The sequence below is a fragment of the Molossus molossus genome, unplaced genomic scaffold, assembly GCF_014108415.1.
Source record: "Molossus molossus isolate mMolMol1 unplaced genomic scaffold, mMolMol1.p scaffold_m16_p_2, whole genome shotgun sequence".
In the NCBI taxonomy this organism is placed as follows: domain Eukaryota; kingdom Metazoa; phylum Chordata; class Mammalia; order Chiroptera; family Molossidae; genus Molossus; species Molossus molossus.
Window position 1 is genome coordinate 76,202,432 of NW_023425355.1, and position 19,215 is coordinate 76,221,646.

Below are 19,215 nucleotides of genomic sequence, written 5' to 3' on the forward strand. Positions count from 1 at the left end.
TTGGTATACATATTCTAGGCAACTCCTATTATAATCTTAGCTGGATTTTTTCCCTCAGAAATTGACAATTTGATCCTAAAATTCATATGGAAATACATGGGAGGCAAATTAACAAAAACAATCTTGAAAAAAAATGAACAAAGTTGGAGGACTCACACTTCCCAATTTCAAAACTTACTACACAAAGCTACAATAATAAACAAAATAATGTAGTACTGGCATAAAGATAGACATAAAGATCAAGGAAATAGAATTGAGAGTCCAAAAATTAGCCCATATATCTAAAGTCAATTGATTTTTTTTTAAAGGACAGGACAATTCAATAAGGAAAGAATAGCCTTTTCAATAAATGGTAATGGGACAATAGGCTATTCACATTCAAAGGAATAAAGTTGAACCCCCACTTCACACCATATACAAAAATTAACTCACAATGGATAAAACATTGAAATATAAGAGGTAAAATAATAATGTTCTTAACATAAAATACAAGAAACAAAATCTATGACTTTGCATTAAGAAAATCCTTGTATATATGACATCAAAAGCAAAGTAATAGTAGAAAAAAAGAGATAAATTTAGCTTTGTCAAAATGTAAACTTTTGTGTTTCAAAGGATACTAACAAGAAAGTAAAAAGATAAACCACAGAAAGGGAAAGTATATTTGTGAATTATCTACTAAGGAATTTGTATCTGGAACACATTACTAATCAATAATAAAAAAGGCAAATGACAATTAAAATGGGCAAAGGATTTGAATAGACACATCTCCAAAGAAGATATAAAAATGGCCAATAAGCACATGCAAGGATGCTCAACATCATTTAGTCATTATAAAATGCACATTAAGACAACAATGAGATACACATTTCACACCTATGGAGATGGCTATAATAAACAAGATGGATAATAACAAGTGTTAGCAAGTATGTGGACAAATTAAAACACTCATACACTGTTCATGGGAATGTAAGATGGTACTGCCCCTGAGCAAAACAGCTGTGCAACTCCTCAAAAAGTTAAACAAAGTTACCATATGACCCAGCAAATCTTCTTCTAGGTATGCACCCAAAAGAAATGAAAACATACATCTACACATGTACAGGGATGTTAATAGCATTATTTATAAAAACCAAAGGGTGGAAACAACACAAACGCTCATTAACTGAAGGATGGCTTAACAAAATGTAGTATATGTACACAATGGAATACCTTTTGGCAATAAAAAATAACAAAGGACTTGATACATACAACAACATGAATGGATCTTGAAAACATATTGCTAAGCATAAGAAGTAACAAATTATATGATTTCCTTTAAATGAAATATCCAGAATAGAAATATATAGAGATATAAAGTAGATTAGTGGTTGGTTAAGGAAAGAAGAATGGGGGGGATTGGGGAGATGACAGCTAAAAGGCACAGGGTTTCTTTCAGGAATAATAAAACATCCTAAAATGGATTGCAGTGATGGTAACACAATTCTGCAAATATGCTAATAAAAACACTGAATTTTACACTTTAAATGGATAGATTGTATGGTATGTGAATTATACCTAAATAAAGCTGTTACAATAAAGAAAAGTGGTATTTGTAACAAAAAAGTTCATTTGCGCATAGGATGTACTTTCTGTACTTCTCCTTCCAAAGGAATTTAATAATGAAAAATAAATAGAAGGGAGCTCAACTTTTAAGAATATATGCTAAAGAAAAAAATATGAAGGTTGTGCATAAAGATAATCCACAATGACATCAGAGAACCAATAAGTTAACATGGTTGTTATATTTGGGTGTTATCTTGAGTTATTTATACACATAAAATTCTAATTTTTTTCACATAAATATTTCTCATAGAGGTAATATAGCATAGTATTTTTAGGGCATTCTCCAGAGAGGGATTGCCTAGATTCTAATTCCAGTTCTACCATCTGCAAGTTGTATGGCATTAGAAAAGCTTTTATAAGAAATATATTTTTATTGATTTCAGAGAGAGGAAGGGAGAGGGAGAGATAAAAACATCAGTGAGAGAGAAATATCTATTGGCTGCAGCCCCTCACTGGGATTGATCCCACAACCTGGGCACATGCACTGACCAGGGAATCAAACCAGCAACCCTCTGGTTCATGGGTCAATGCTCAACCACTGAGTCACACCAGCCAGTATGAAAAAGCTTTTTAAAACTCTCTGTGTCTCAGTTTCCTTTGCTAGTAAAATGGGGGAAATGATAATACCTATTTCATGTGGTTACTGTAATGTTAAAGTTGTTAATACATGCAAAGACTTGGAACAGTGCCTAGTTTATTGTTAATGCTTAATAAGTGTTGGCTATTGTAATAGAAAAAATAATAACATTAAAATTTAACAGGTTTAGTGTACAAGTAAGCATTCAGGCAGTGGCAGACAATGACTGGGTTAGCACTATGTTTCTGCAAAGATTTTCATTCTTGCCTTATCCTGTCACAATTGCTTCAAGAGGAAAAGGGAGGTAGGTGAAGGTAGAAGCAGGTAAATGGGGTCCAGAATAGTACTCCCATATTTCAGTTCATCTTCAAATAGGAGAATAAGACTAAGGTTCCTTACCCATATCTCAGGTCTTATATACAAGGAAAACTCTTAAATGATATCACATTTGAATATAAAAATTGAACTTTCAAGTTTGAAAAACATGGAGGAGCTTAAAAATCCTAAAATCCCTCCCTGCTACAAAATGGAAAAACATGGTGGGAAAAATAAAATCAAAGCCTTTCTAATACATGGCTGAGCTGGCAAGAAAGACAAGGAAATTCTTAGAGGTCAAAACCACTACTAGGGCAAATATCCTGAGAAATAAAACAACTAAGAACAGTAGTTGCCCCCAAACATCTGCCACTTCCCAGGTGACTTACAGTTTGGTTTTAATGGTCTTGCACAGGTGAAGATTCAAAACCTACAGCATTAAGAATCACATCAAAGAAAATACAGGAGAATATCTGTATAGCCTATGGGTAGAATAGAATTTTTTAATCAGGATACAAGAAGCACAAACAGTAAAGAAAAAGACTGATAATTTAGGCAACATTAAATTTAAATTTTTTCTTTCATCAAAAGATATCATAAAAAATTAGACAAGTCACAAATTGTATACAGATATTTGCAACAGATATAAGTGACAAACAAATACTATCAAGGATATATAAAAGATTATAAGTAAATTTTTAAAAAATACACAAATCATCAAGTAGAAAAATGGAAATAACATAAATAGGCATTTCACAGAAGAAGAAACAGGAATGGCCAATACATATCAGAAGAGATCTCCACTGCATTTGAAATATATGAAATACAAATTTTAAGGACAGTAAAATAATCTTTTATACCTACAAGTTAAGCATCAATTCTTTAAAAATCAACATTAACTATGACCTATATGTTCAACAACATAATCTTTATAGATATGTTTTGATTTTGGCCTTGGCTCTTATCATAGATTTCTTTTTTTAAAAAAGCATCCATTTTGAAAGAGCACCATTAAAATTGTTTTAGTGGCCACAGCTGGGTGGATCACTTGGTTGGAGCATCAACTCATACACCAAAAATGTTTCGAGTTCGATACCCAGTCAAGGCACATACTTGGGTTGTGGGTTTGATCTCCAGTTAGGCTGCCTATGGTAGGCAACCAATCAATGTTTCTTACATCGGTCTCTCTCTTTCTCTCTCTCTCTCTCTCTCTCTTCCCCCCCCTCAAATCAACAAACATATCCTCAAATGAGGATTAAAAAACTTTAACAATAACTCAAAGAATATATATCAGGTAGAGTTTAACTCTGATAGAGCTGAAGAGTAAATACAGTGACTTTACACAGTCTAAAATGGAGGAAAAATTAGTTAGATGTGGCAACAAAAATCACAGGAACTCTAAAGTGCCATTAAAGACTTGTATAATGTTAAATCAAACATTTGGAAGTATTGCCTGAGTACCTACTAGGAATTCAGCATCATTTTACCACTCTTCGACACAACACATAACAATGAATAGGTGTCAACTCAGGGAAGTGTATTCACGAATCTCACTGTCCTCAGTTGCTCAACCATTAAATTGTTCTTTGAAGGAAGGAACTCTGGATGATTTTACCCCCAGGCAGTCCGAAATGTAATTCTAAGGGAAGAGAGGGAATGAAAGTAAAGAAGGAGAAAATGGACAGAGAGAACAGGAATACAAAACATGAACTCATGGTTCAACACAACTTTGTGTCTTTGTCATGTATTAGCCACTCTACTCATTCATGCATTCTTTTCTTTCAATAAATCTCTATTAGACTCCCATCTTATGCCAGGGCCTTGCTGTGATAAGGACACTAGCTGGGATCTCATGGAGTTCTTCATTTAGGAACAGGAGGCAATTACAGTCCAGAGGGCTAAGTGTTACAATAGTGTTGAGCCAGGATGCAGTGAGCACACAGAGAAAGGACATCTATCACTAAACAGATAAAAACAGATGATTTATAAAACAATGAAAAGGTAAAAAAAAAATAATAATAACAGTTTTATGGCCTAGCCTATGCTGAATATCTACTGGAACTAAATTTCAGCCCAAGATCCAGGTCATGACTCAATGTTATACGAAGGAACTAGGGACTCTTACCTGCTTCCAAGGACAGGAGTGATCAGAAAGGAGCTCCCTCATCCTTTCATGGAGTAGACACATATTTGTGCATGCTGCAAGACATGGGGAATGCTTCATTTCTGTAACACTTACTGATGTTTATGTGTTTATGTGCATGCATACAGTTCACAAATGTGGAAATATTAAGTATTGCAATTAAAAGGGTTAGTTTTTAAAGTTCATTCTTCCATCTTTAAAATCACATGTTAAATCAGTATGCAATTACAAGGAGAGTCACACTGATAAGAAAGGAAAAACACGCAGTGTGGACCCTTTCTTACTCTTCTCCGATGCTATATCTCTTTTTAGTGACTTGATCACGTATCTTTTAAAATTGAAAGTCCATAAAAAATGACAAAATCTTTGCAAAATGCCGGAACTATGTAAACAGGCTTTTAAGATGTATCGGCATCTACTGGAAATAGATGTGGCTCTATTGGTTGATCAGGGCACATACCCAGGTTTGTGGCTGGATCCCCAGTGAGGGCCATGCAAGAAGCAGCCAATCCATGTTTCTCTCTCTTCCTCTCTCTCTATCTCTCTCTCTCTCTAAAAATCAATAAAAACATATTTTAAAAAATATACCATTATTTTTTTTAAACATATAATTCTTTATTTATTTTTTCTTTTATTGATTTTAGAGAGAGAAGAACTGAGAGGGAGAGACAGATAGAAACATTGATGAGAGAGAACATCGATTGGCCACCTCCTGCATGCCCCCCCACTGGGGATCGAGCCCACAACCTGGGCATGTGTCCTGACCAGGAATCGAACCAGCGAACTCTTGGTGCATGGGTCGATGCTCAACCACTGAGCCACACCAGCCAAACGAATGTACCATTCTCAAATACACCAGCTTCTTCATCGGTTTTATTTAAACTATAAGCCCACTAAGACAACACAACACTTTCTTTGTGCTAAAAAGATACAATAGCCTTTTTGTGCTTTATGAAAGGAACGTTTTAAATAATATAATAAAATTATTTTATATTATATAATTTGTTTCCTGTACTCTTGTATCAAAATTTTATAATAAAATCATTTTTAAATAAATGCATTCAAATGTAAGCTATAGATCAACATATGGAGTATAATCCCAGTTTGATATAATACCTAGATATATGTAGAGTCTTTTTTTTTTTTTTTTTTTTTGGTACGTGCCCCTAGCGGGAACCGAACCCAGGACTCTCTGGTCTGCAGGCCAATGCTCCAACCACTGAGCCAACCAGCCCGGGCTGTATGTGGATTCTTTATTGTTGTTCTCACCAGTTAGAAATAAGCTCCCTGAAGGCAAGGATTTTTGTCTGCTTTGCTCACTGAAATATCCCAACAGTGTCCAGCACATAGGAAATGATCATTTTTGTCTGCTTTGCTCACTGAAATATCCCAACAGTGTCCAGCACATAGGAAGTGATCGGTCAATGTTTGTGGAATTGAATTGCAATATCGAGATCTACAGAAAGTTCCTATGGCCACAAACCCAAACGGTTACCAGTGCTTTCCAGCAGACAGTAGGACACAGTTAAGCACAGAGATGCCCAGCCAGTGTGGCCCACTGGTTAAGTGTCAACCCATGCACCAAGAGGTCACTGGTTAGATTCCCAGTCAGGGCACATGCCCAGGTTGTGGATCCAATCTCCAATGCGGGGTATGGAGGAAGTGGCCAATCAATGTTCTCTCTCATCGATGTTTCTATCTATCTCTCCCTTCCTCTCTCTCTAAAATCAATTTTAAAAAAGCACAGAGGTGACTTTCTCTTATTAGTTTATGGGCATGTGTACTGTTTAGATGTTTTACAAAGATCATATATAAATAAGAAAATAGCGAGAGAAAAAAAAAAAAAAAAACCTTACCAAAAGCAAAAAAAAATTTAAAACACATGGAAAATACAAGTACATAAGGCAGTAGGTGAGAAAGAAACAAAGAAGAGAGAAACCAAGGAGAGCAATGAGAAAGAGAAAGGGCCAAAAACTACATGATAAAAATGAGGTGCAGCAAATGGAAAATTACAGGGAAGTGAGCTCCATCCAAGAGCTTAGTGTCCCAGGTTGCTGGGCCTCCTCTTTGCCTTCCTGTAGGTGTTTAATTAAGAGCAAGCCATAAAAAGCTTTTCCTTCCTCCCCCCTTCATATTAAAAACCACCCAGTGGAGGCAGCAGGTTTTTCTTATACAGAAGCAGGAGAGCTGCCATTGTCTCAGGAACTTGCCTGACAATTACAGCCCAATGAATTCATTTCTCAGAAACCCAATATATGTAAGTAAATTTTGAGAGGGACTAACTCATTCCATAAAGAGAACTGCATATGTGGTGATTTACTATATGTAAAAATAGTGATAAAAAATGTTTTTCATGCTTAAAACATCAGCAAATCCACAGCAGAGTTGGCCCAAGCTTATCTGTTGAGCACCAGAATCTCTTTTCTTAAAAGATATCTCCTGCCACAGGGAAGGGGATTGCACACTTGATTGACAAATGGTCTAGTCCAACCTGTAAAGGTCTTTTCAGATTCCTGATCAATGTGGTATCATCAAAACACATGTCTCTCATTTTCCTTATGTTATTCCACCATAGAACCACACAGACTTGCATGCCAAATGTTGAATCACAAAAACTAAGGCAATTGAGTTAGTGATTATACCTTGTGTTGTCTTTATTTGTGCTTTTGTTTATCCTCGGGAGAACTCCTGTGGATATTTACTGTTTTGCCTCTTAAACTTTTAGGAGGGTCTCTAGAATAATTATATAATATAAATAAATTAATATATTGTAATCCTTATAAACTTATGAAAAACTTTATATGAATAATCATTCAATATGAGCATTGATGGGCCACAATTCATTACAGTTAATAATTTCCAAACACCGTTAGGGTTAGGGTTAGGGTTAGGGTTAGGGTTAGGGTTAGGGTTAGGGTTAGGGTTCCCTATATATAGGGAAACCTCAATTTGTACAACTATATAAATGAGGTTCAGACATTCCCTAAATTGAGCTATAGATTTAATGAAGTAGCTAGCAGAATCCTACCTAGCATTTTATGCATAAAATGACAAGATACTCCTAAAATTAATATGGAAATACAAGAGTCCAAAAATAACCAAAATAAAATGTAGTACACAGCAGCAGTTATCAAGACAGAGTGATACAGGTATAGTAATAGACTTATAGATAAACCAGAGGAATGAAACTGAGAGTCCAGAAATAAATCCTTGCATCTATGGTCGATTCATTTTAAGCCATATACAAAGACATTTTAGTGGGGAAAGAATATTCTTTTCAACAAATGGTTCTGGGAACACCTGAATATATGCACATGCAAGAAAATGAAGTGGACCCTAACTCACAACATACAGAAAAATCAACTCAAAATGGATTAAAGACCTAAATGTAAGAGCTAAAACTATAAAACTCAAACACATTGGTTTGAAAACATGGGTGGACCTAGAGAATATTATACTAAGTGAAATAAGTCAGACAAAGAAAAATACTATATAAAATGATCTCACTTATACATGGAATCTAAACAAACAAAAACAAGTTAACAGATAAGAGAAGAGATTATTGGTTAGAGGGATGTTGTGTAAAGGGAGTCAAAAGGTACAAAGTCCCAGTTATAAAATAAATGCCATGGGGATGTAACGTACAGCATGGTCACTAAAGTTAGCAATACCATATCTCATACTTGAAAGTTGCTAAGATAGTAAATTAGATCTTAAAATTACTCGTCACAGGTTTGGCTCAGCGATTAGAGCGTCGGACTGTGGTCCAGAGAGACCTGGGTTTGGTTCCTGCTAAGGGCATGTACCTCGCTTGCAGTTTGTCCCCGGCCCTGGTTGGTCGTGCGGGTGGCAGCCACTTGATGTGTCCCTGTCACTTCGATGTCTCTCTCTCTCTCTCTCTTCCTCTCTCTCCCTCCCACTCTATCTGAACAAAAATGGAAAAATGTCCTAGGGTGAGGATAACAAAACAAAACAAAACAAAAAATTACTTGTCACAAGAAAAAAAAAATTAACTATTTGTGGTGATGATGTTAGCTAGATTTATTGTGGTGATCTTTTTTCAATATGTAAAATATCAAATCATTATATTATATACCTGAAACTAATAAGGTTCTATGTCAAGTATGCCACAATTTAAAAAATAATTAAGGCCTGGATGGTGTGGCTCAGTTGGTTGGAGCATCGTTCTGTACAGCCAAATGTGGTGGGTTCAATTTCAGGTCAGGGCACATAACCAGGTTTCGGGTTTAATCCCTGGGAAGCAGGCGACTGATTGATGTTTCTTTCTCATATAGATGTTCTCCCTATCTCTCCCTTTCTCCCTTCCTCTCTCTAAAAATCAATAAAATATTTTTAAAACAATATTTGTAAACAAGGGCTCGAACAAAATAAAAAAATAGGTAAAAACAACCCACACAATGGGAGAAAACATTTGTAAATCAAATACCTGATAAAGATCTTGAATCCAGACTATATAAACAACTCTTACAAATTAAACAGCAAAAAGATTAAGTCTCCTTTAAAATGGGTAAAAGAATTTGCAGAGACATTTGCCTAAAAAAAGATATACAAATAGCCAATAATCACATGAAAAGATGTTAGATATTACTAGTCATTCAAGAAATGTAAACCAAAACCACAATGAGAAACCACTTCACACTCACTAGGAAGGCAGGAATCAAAAAGTCAGAAATTAACAAATCCTGAGAAAAATGTGGAGAAATTGAGACCCTCATAAAATGACGGTGGGAATATAAAATGATACAGCTGCTTTGGAAAATAGTCTGGGAGTTCCTGCAAACATTAAACATACAGTTTCTCTATAATCTAACAATTCCACTTCCAGACATGAAAACATGTCCACAAAAACTTGTATAATAATGTTCATAGCAACATTACTTATAATAGCAACTCAAATGTCCATCAGCTGAAGAAGACTAGATCATTAAAATGTGGTCTATATCAATAAAATGCAGTAACATTCAGCCATATAAAAGAATGAGGTACTGACAAGTGCTACAAAATGGATGAAACTTGAAAACGTTATGCTAAATTGAAAGAAGCCAGTTTCAAGAGATCACATATTATCTGATTTTATTTATCTGAATATCTAGAAGAGGCACTTCTATAGAGAAAGGAAATATATTATTGGCTGCCAGGGGCTGGTGGGAAGGGCTACTGGAAGGAAAAGGGGAGTGATACTAATGGATAAGGCTAATAGGTATAGGGGTTTCTTTTGGGAGTGAAGGGAATATTCTAAACTGTGGTAATAAATGCACAAGTCTGTGATTACGCTAAAAACCATTAAAATGCATACCTTAAGTGAGTTAATTGTATGATATGTGAATTATATCTCAATAAACTGTTTTAAAAAGCTAGAATAGGATCCCTTTTCTCCTGCGTGCCCTCTTGTTAACAAAATCCTTTTCTGCTCCTCCTTGCTAGGAGTGTCTCTCCTTCCCTTTTCTGATTAATGCAAAAAATTATCTGAAAACAGAGAAGACAAAATCTCCATAAAGTTACTGGCTCATAATTTTCCAGAGACAGAATACACATACATATTCTTTAATTGCTGCTAAATTGTCTACTCTCCCAGTATCTGCAGAGTTAACAGCTGACTTAATTTCTTCATGGATGTGACAGTATCATTAATAAATATTTGAAAGTCAAAGAGAAGATAATCTGCCTTAAGAGTAAATTTCAATATATTAAAATCTCACTGTATTTGCTAATTCAACTATTTTATAAGTCCAAAACTTTACTGTGAGTGTAAAATTATTTTGTTTTTTTTCTTTCAATTTGCAATCAGGCTTTGGTTTTCCATTAAAATATATATATATTTTTTAAGAAAACTATACCATGTATTGAAAATGATAGGAGGTAACTGAATCAAGGTCTTCTCAACTGGAAAGCCAGCAGTGGCTACTTAATATTTCTATTACAGAAAAAGAAGGAACATTTAACAGTGAAGTTATAGTTTCTCTCTTTGAAGAGTTTTAAACATAGATCCTTTCTGTACCCCCAGGCAAAGATTATATTGGTTCCAGACTGTAAGCAAAGGAACAAGAGTCAAAGTGATGTGTGAGCACATTTTACAGCATGAACATTTGGACAACAAATCAGAGAAAATAATTTTTTTTTTTTTTTGAGCACTGCTTTCCTTCTTCCCCAAGTAAATGTTGCTTTGGTGAAGAGTCGTAGGTCATCTACAAGTCTTCATTGGTGGAACACAAATCACTGTCTCTTGTGAGTGATCTCTATCTATACTCACTCATCCAGTCTTTAAATACTGCCTATAAGGTGGATGACTCTGGAATACATATCTCCAGCCCTGATTACTTCCTTGAACACCATATTCCTATATCCAATTGCCTACTCAATATCTCCACAGGGATAGCTAATAGGCACCTCAACGTTAACCGGTTCCATACCAAAGCTCTGATACTCATCGATTTCCCCCACAAACCTGCTCTACTTGCCAGCATCTCTATCTCCATTAATGACAATTCCTGACATTTACTTGCTCAAACCAAAACTCTTAAGAGTCATCCTTAACTCTTCTCTTTCTCTCATACCACATGGACAAACCATTAGCAAATCCTTTTGTCTCTACCTCCAAAATACATCCAGAATCTGCCCTTACCAGTTTGGCTCAGCAGTTAGAGTGTTAGCCTTCGATCCGAAGGGTTGTGGGTTTGAAGGGTTGTGGGTTCGATTTCCAGCGAAGGGCATGTACCTGGGTTGCAGGTTCTATCACTAGCTCTAGCCAGGGTCCTGTGGGATCTCCAGAATCTGACTGCTTCTTAACACCTTTATTATTACCTCAGGTTCAAGATACCATATTAATCCTAATAGAATCTTAATTGGTTTCCTTGCTTCCACCTTTGTCCCACCTTTAGCCTATTCTCCACTCAGCACACAGCATCCAAAGAGGCATTCAGTCACTCTTATCAAAGCCTTCTAACTCAGGATAAAAGGCAAAGTCCTTGCCAAGCCCTGTACAATCCAGACTCCTTACCTCTCTAGCTTCATCACTGGCATGCACACACACATACATATGCACACACTTGCACACACCTGAATGCACTCACTGCTTCAGTCACATTGATCCCTTTCTTGTTCCTTGAATTTGTCAGTACTTTCTCATCTTAGGGCCTTTACATCAATTGTCCCCTCTGCCTGGAAAATTTTCCCCCTCAGATACCCCTGATGACATCCTCACCTCCTTTAGGTATTTGCTCAATGTCACACCTTCTCAGAACTGAAAGTAAGGAGAAATCAGTCAGATACAGGTGTTATACATATAAAATGAGGGCAGGGCTCTGGCTGGAGTGGCTCAATGGATAGAGTGTCAGCCCACTCAAGGAAGGGATGCAGGCTTGATTCTCTGTCAACGGTATGTGCCTGGGTTGCAGGTTCAATCCCTGGCCCAGGTTGTGGCACAAGCGGGAGGCAACCAATCTATGTGTCTATTACATCAATGTTTCTTTCTTTCTCTCATTCTCTCCCTCCCTTCCACTCTCTCTAAAAAAAAAAAAAAAAGAAAATCAGTAGAAAAATATCCTTGAGTGAGGATTAAAAAATAAAATAAGGAGAGAGTTTGTGTAAAAAATAAATGGAATTAAGTTCTGTGAGTCTCTTACCAGGAGCTAACTGCCTCTGGGTCAAGACCTTGTCAGCAATAGAAAGGAATATTCACCTTGACAGCAATCCTATAAGAAGCATCTCCCCTTCTAGTATGACCTCTGTTTCTGCCCTGGGGCAGATGAGATACAGTTTTTTAATGGCGCCTTCAGAGTGTGCTTACCTGAGAAGATGCTATACAGAGACATTAGCTTTCAATCCTTGGGGGCAATTTCTAAGACTGATGTGCCTCCTAGTGTCAAGTACCTATAGGCATGTTCCAGGCATGCTCCAGACATGCAATGAATAAAATGTATCTTAATTTCCTGATACATTTTGAAGGCACTCTTTTGTGTTACAAGAAGGTAAAATATTATGGCCTGGTCAGTTTGGCTCAGCAATTAGAGCATTGGCCCTCAGACCAAAGTGTCTAAGGTTCAATTTCCAGTCAAGGGCATGTACCTGGGTTGCTGGTTCCATCCCCAGCCTGGTCAGGGTCATGCAGGTAGCAACCAATCAGTGTGTCTGTCTCACATCTCTCTCTCTCTATCTCTCTCTCTCTCTCTCTCTCTCTCTCTCTCTCTCTGTCTCTCTTTCCCTCCCTCCCTCCCTTCCACTCTATCTAAAAATCAATGGAAAAATACCCTCGTGGTAAGGATTAACAAAACAAAACAAAAAAAGGAAAGAAAATATTATAATTTCACAATTGGAATACCTTAATTTACAAGAGAACATACATTTTAATGATAACTTATTAAACAGCATCAACCTTCTATAGCACAGCTAAGAACTAAAAAAAATTAAAAAGCTTTAATGCAATCAGAATAGCTATCACAGAGTCCATATACTAAAGTTGATATACATGAGTAGTAGACTATCACAGCCCTACTTATAGTCTATTTACTCTTATTTTGCAGACAATTCTAATAAATTTGGTTATCTCATTTCCTAGCTCATAACAGCATATCAGAAGGAGGAGCAAAGGGGGAAGCATAGAGGATTAGGTGGTACCTGCTGGTTGGTAGAAACTGTTAAAATAACAATAACAAGAAATGACAGCTAACAGAAAGGAGATATATGGAAAGATTAGAGAAACAGGCATTACAAATTAAGAGGCAGAATAATCTGTGTCCAATATAATGTAAGGACACACAGCCTTACACAATTTAGGAGACCTTGAGGCAACACTATATACAGCATGTTAAAGCAACTAATGCTATTGAAAGGATAACCTTGAACCATTAAGAAAGGATGTGATTATTTCCAGGTTCAGGAGTCAAGAAGAGAAATAATCTTTTTTTTTTTTTTTTTTTTTTTTTTTTAGCTTGTTGCATTGCGATTTTTTTTTATTAATTTATTTTTGTTACAGATGGTTCTCCTTTTTCCCCCTATTGGCACCCTCCTCCCAACCCCAGCCCCAACCTCATCTCCAGCTTTGTTGTCTATCTCTATCGGTTATGCATATGTGCATATAAGTTCTGTGGTTTATCCCTTCCTCACCCCCCCTTCTGAGGATTGTCAGTCTGTACCCTACTTCTATGACTCTGGGTCTATTTTGTTCATCAGTTTGTTTAGTTCATTATATTCCAGAAATAAGTGAGATTATGTGATATTTGTCTTTCTCTGCTTGGCTTGTTTCACTTAGGATAATACTTTCCAGGTCCCTCCATGTCATGTCAAAGGATTAGAGATCTTTCTTTCTTACAGCTGCATAGTACTCTATTGTGTATATGTACCACAGTTTTTTTTTTATCCACTTGTCTACTGTTGGACACTTGAGCTGTTTCCAGATCTTAGCTATTGTAAATAGTGCTGCTACGGACATAGGGGTACATATATTCTTTCTGATTGGTGTTTCAGGCTTGTTAGGATATATTCCTAGAAGTGGGATCACTGGGTCAAATGGCAGTTCAATTTTTAACTTTTTGAGTTAACACCACAGTGTTTTTCATAGCAGCTGCATCAGTCTGCATTCCCATCAGCAGTGTACTAGGGTCCCCTTTTCTACATACCCTCACCATTATTTCTTGTTTAATGATTTGTTGATGGTGGCAATTCTGACAGGTGTGAAGTGATACCTCATTGTTGTTTTTTTAATTTTTTTTCTTTCTTTTCTTTTTTTTTTTTTTTTTAGAGAGAGACAAAAAGTGAGAGAAACATCAATGAGAGAGAACATTGATTAGCCACCTCCTGTATGGCCCCCACTGAGAATGGGGCCTACAACCTGGGCATGTGTACTGACCAGGAATCAAACCAGTGACCTCTTGGTGCATGGGTCGATGCTCAACCACTGAGCCACAAAACCAGACCCTCAATGTTGCTTTAATTTGCATTTCTCTGATGATTAGTGATGTTGAGCTTTTCTTCATATGTCTCAGCCATTTGTATGTCCTGTTTGGAGAGGTGTCTCTTTAGGTCCTCTGCCCATTTTTTAATTGGCTTCTTTGTCTTCCTTTTGTTGAATTGTGTGAGTACTCTATATATTTTGGAAATTAACCCCTTATCTGATTATCCTTGGCAATGATGCTCTCCCATATAGTGGGTTCCCTTTCTATTTTGATGGTTGTTTCTTCTGCTGTGCAGAAGCTTTATAGTTTGATGTAGTCCCATGTGTTCATTTTTTCCTTTGTTTCTCTTGCCTTAGGTGATGTATCAGTGAAAATTATGCTGCATATGATGTCAGAAATTTTGTTGCCTGCATTGTCTTCTAGGATTTTTATGAAATCACAAATCACATTTGAGTCTTTTATCCATTTTGAATTTATTCTTGTATATGGTGTGAGTTGTGATCTAGCTTCATTTTCTTGCATATAGCTGTCCAATTTTCCCAACACAATTTATTAAAGAGGCTGTCTTGACTCCACTGTATGCTCTTACAAACTTTGTCAAATATTAATTGAGCAATTGTCTTGGGTCAATTTCTGGGTTCTCTGTTCTCTTCCATTGATCTATGTGCCTGTTCTTGTGCCAATACCAGGCTGTTTTGATTACAGTGGCTTTGTGGTATAACCTGATGTCTTGTAATGTGATCCCTACTATTTTGTTCTTCTTTAAGAAGACAAATAATCTTTTTTTTTTTTTTTTGGTATGTGCCCCTAGTGGGAAACAAACCTGGGACTCTCTGATCCTCAAGCCAATGCTCCAACCACTGAGCCAAACCGGACAGGGCAAGACAAATAATCTTATTGAAACGCATTCAACCCAGAATGACTAGAGATTGTGGGAGGGTAGGGGAATCAAGCACTACAAATGCTGAAGCTCAGTTACCCATAAAATAGGTTATGGTTATGTGGAATTACTCAGAGTATAGTGTTGCAGGTAAATGACCCATCATCTTTGAAATATATTTTATACCATACTGCAATATACATGAGTAATGAACCCATCTTGTGTAAAACTGACAAAACAAATCTGCATTGAACAGGTTTTCACAACTACTTATCCGAAGTTATACCTCAGATCAGTATAGTTTGAATTTGCCCTGCAAGGAATGCAAAACATTTCTTTCCTTTTTCCTTTTTCCCCATCAACCGGTAAGGAGAGTGTGAGGGGAGAAATACTATTATTTAAAGACAATTTCAAAAAGTAATTTTACAGCTTTTTCGCAACGGGTTTGCCGCCAGAACACAGGTGTCAAGAAAACCACCACTAAACCAAACCCAAAATGGGAAAAGAAAAGACTCATATCAACATCGTCGTCATTGGACACATAGATTCCGGCAAGTCTACCACTACTGGTCATCCGATCTACAAATGTGGTGGGATCGACTAAAGAACCATCGAAAAATTTGAAAAGAAGGCTGCTGAGATGGGGAAGGGCTCCTTCAAGTATGCCTGGGTCTCAGATAAACTGAAAGCTGAATGTGAGCGAGGTATCACCACTGATATCTCCCTGTGGAAATTCGAGACCAGCAAGTATTATGTGACAATCACTGATGCCCCAGGACACAGAGACATCATCAAAACATGATTACAAGCACATCTCAGGCTGACTGTGCTGTCCTGATAGTTGCTGCTGGTGTTGGTGAATTTGAAGTAGGCATCTCCAAGAATGGGCAGACCCATGAGCATGCCCTTCTGGCTTACACACTGGGTGTTAAACAACTGATTGCTGGTGTTAACAAAATGGATTCCACTGAGCCGCCCTACAGCCAGAAGAGATACGAGGAAATCGTTAAAGAAGTCAGCACCTATATTAAGAAAATTGGCTACAACCCTGACACAGTAGCATTTGTGCCAATTTCTGGTTGGAATGGTGACAATATGCTGGAGCCAAGTGCTAATATGCCTTGGCTCAAGGTATAGAAAGTCACCCGTAAAGATGCCAATGCCAGTGGAACCACGCTGCTTGAAGCTCTGGATGGCATCCTACCACCAACTCGTCCAACTGACAAGCCCCTGGGTCTGCCTCTCCAGGATGTCTACAAAATAGGTGGCATTGGTACTATTCCTGTGGGCAGAGTGGAGACTGGTGTTCTCAAACCCGGCATGGTGGTCACCTTTGCTACAGTCAATGTAACAACTGAAGTAAAGTCTGTTGAAATGCACCATGAAGCTCTGAGTGAAGCTCTTCCTGGGGACAATGTGGGCTTCAATGTCAAGAACGTGTCTGTCAAAGATGTTCGTCGTGGCAATGTGGCTGGTGACAGCAAAAATGACCCACCAATGGAAGCAGCTGACTTCACAGCTCAGCTAATTATCCTGAACCATCCAGGCCAAATCAGTGCTGGATATGCACCTGTGCTGGATTGTCACACAGCTCATATTGCTTGTAAATTTGCTGAGCTGAAGGAGAAGATTGACCGTCATTCTGGGAAGAAGCTGGAAGATGGCCCTAAGTTTCTGAAATCTGGTGATGATGACATCGTCGATATGGTTCCTGGCAAGCCCATGTGTGTTGAGAGGTTCTCTGACTATCCCCCTCTGGGCTGCTTTGCTCTTCGTGACATGAGACAGACAGTTGCTGTGGGTGTCATCAAAGCAGTGGACAAGAAGGCAGCTGGAGCTGGGAAAGTCACCAAGTCTGCTCAGAAAGCTCAGAAGGCTAAATGAATGTTATCCCCAATACCTGCCACCCCAGTCTTAATCAGTGGTCGAAGAATGGTCTTAGAACTGTTTGTCTCAATTGGCCATTTAAGTTTAATAGTAAAAGACTGGTTAATGATTATAATGCACCGTAAAACCTTCAGAAGGAAAGGAGAATGTTTTGTGGACCATTTGGGGTTTTTTTGTGTGTGGCAGTTTCTAAGTTATTATTTTTTAAAATCAGTACTTTTTCATGGAATCAACTTGACCAAAAAATCTGTCACAGAATTTTGAGACCCATTAAAACAAAGTTTAATGAGAAAAAAAAAAAAAGTAATTTTATAGTAAATGTGGGCTACTTCTATGCTAGACTTACTGAGTTTCCAAAATAACCCATATAAGTAGATTTAAAGAAAGTAATTCATGGATTCCAAAATGACAGCAGAGTGAATGGAAGTAACACAGACCATCTACCAGGACCAAACTGGAATTACAATGAAAATAAAGACAAATTGTCAGGAAAAAGCAACAGAAAAGCACCTTGGAGGACCATATAATCAGGGACAATGACTCAATCCTGGTAGGATTGCAGAGGCGTGAGAGGGGACTGGGAGCCAATGGACATAAGCAGCCTTAGCTGTGAGCAGTTCCCTCGGGTTAAACTCCTAAGTGGCTCCACAGCGCAGAGCCAGGACAGACCCTAAAATAGCCACAACCACTCACCTTGGGATCCAGCAGAGGGAGGGCAGACAGGACTGGGACTGTATGGGGACACTCGGGATTTGGAGGGCGCTCAGAGCTTTTGCTGAGTTGCAGCCACTCAGGACAGTGGTCATCTTATTCCTTCCCAGGGCTCCGGGGAGAGGCGGTGGCCCCTCCCTTGGAGATTCAATCCCACCTGGTGGCCATTGAAATGCAAATTGCAGCTCATAAACAACCAGCACCAGCCCCACCCTTGGGAAAATCCCTTAAACTGAACACAGAAGGGAATTTTTCATTCAACTGAGAGACCAAGCCTCTTCAAGTAACTACGACTAATTGCCTCCAGGCAAAAAGGTAGAGAATAAGTGAACCATTCCTGGAATTGAAACTCTGCCCTGGAAAGTAAGACTTGACAGTGGTGTTTAACATGGGTTCTCCACACTTATCCAAACCCAGTAGTGGGAGCCACAAACAGCAAAACAACGATACCCACAGGGAAAATTTGGCAGGCTCCAAAGCTAAAATGGCCAAAATGGTGAAACAACAAAACAAAAGCCAAATGAAAGAACAAGAGACCTCTACAGAAGATGAGATAAATGAGGTACAGTTAAGCAAATTAACAGAACTAGAATTCAGAGCCATGATCTTGAGGAAGCTCAACAGCATGTGTAAGGACAATGGCACCATGGGTAACAACTTAGAAATGTTGAAAATCAACCAATTGGAAATTAAAAACCACCAAGAAGAAATGAAGAATGACATATCATAAAGAACACATAGGAAGGTCTAAAGAGAAGAGTAGAGGAAGCAGAAGACCTAATCAGAGAATTAGAAGACAGGATAGAAAAAAATCAACCAACCAGAAAATCAAAAGGAAAAAAAAAAAATTAAAAAACAGGAAGACGACTTAAGAGAACTGTGGGACAACTGGAAATATAATAACATTGGCACCATAGGAGTCCCTGAAGAAGAAGAAAATGAGCAAGATTTAGAGACTATATTTTAAGAAATAGGGAGAGAAATCATCCCTAATTTGGTGAAGGAAGAAGCCATTCAAGTTCAAGAAGCACAGAGAGCCCCAAGTAAGAAGAACCCAAACAGGACCAAACCAAGACATAGTGATTAAAATGCCAAAAATTGAAAACAGAGAGAATCCTAAAAGCAGCAAGAGATAAGCAACAGGTTACCTAAAAAGGAACCCCCATAAGGCTATCAGCAGTCTTCT

General features: G+C 37.7%; 1 protein-coding gene and 1 pseudogene across 1 annotated transcript in view; one reads left to right on the forward strand and one right to left on the reverse strand.

The window, feature by feature from the left end:
- The window catches only part of MCF2 (MCF.2 cell line derived transforming sequence), an 87,945-nt gene extending 83,281 nt beyond the window's left edge, over positions 1-4,664 (reverse strand). Inside the window, 2 exon segments of the mRNA XM_036270080.1 lie at positions 2,887-2,927; positions 4,623-4,664. Of these exon segments, the coding sequence (XP_036125973.1) occupies positions 2,887-2,927; positions 4,623-4,664 (83 nt within the window).
- An 11,224-nt stretch (positions 4,665-15,888) lies between these two features.
- Positions 15,889-17,415, forward strand: LOC118635710 (annotated as a pseudogene).
- Positions 17,416-19,215: the final 1,800 nt, after the last annotated feature.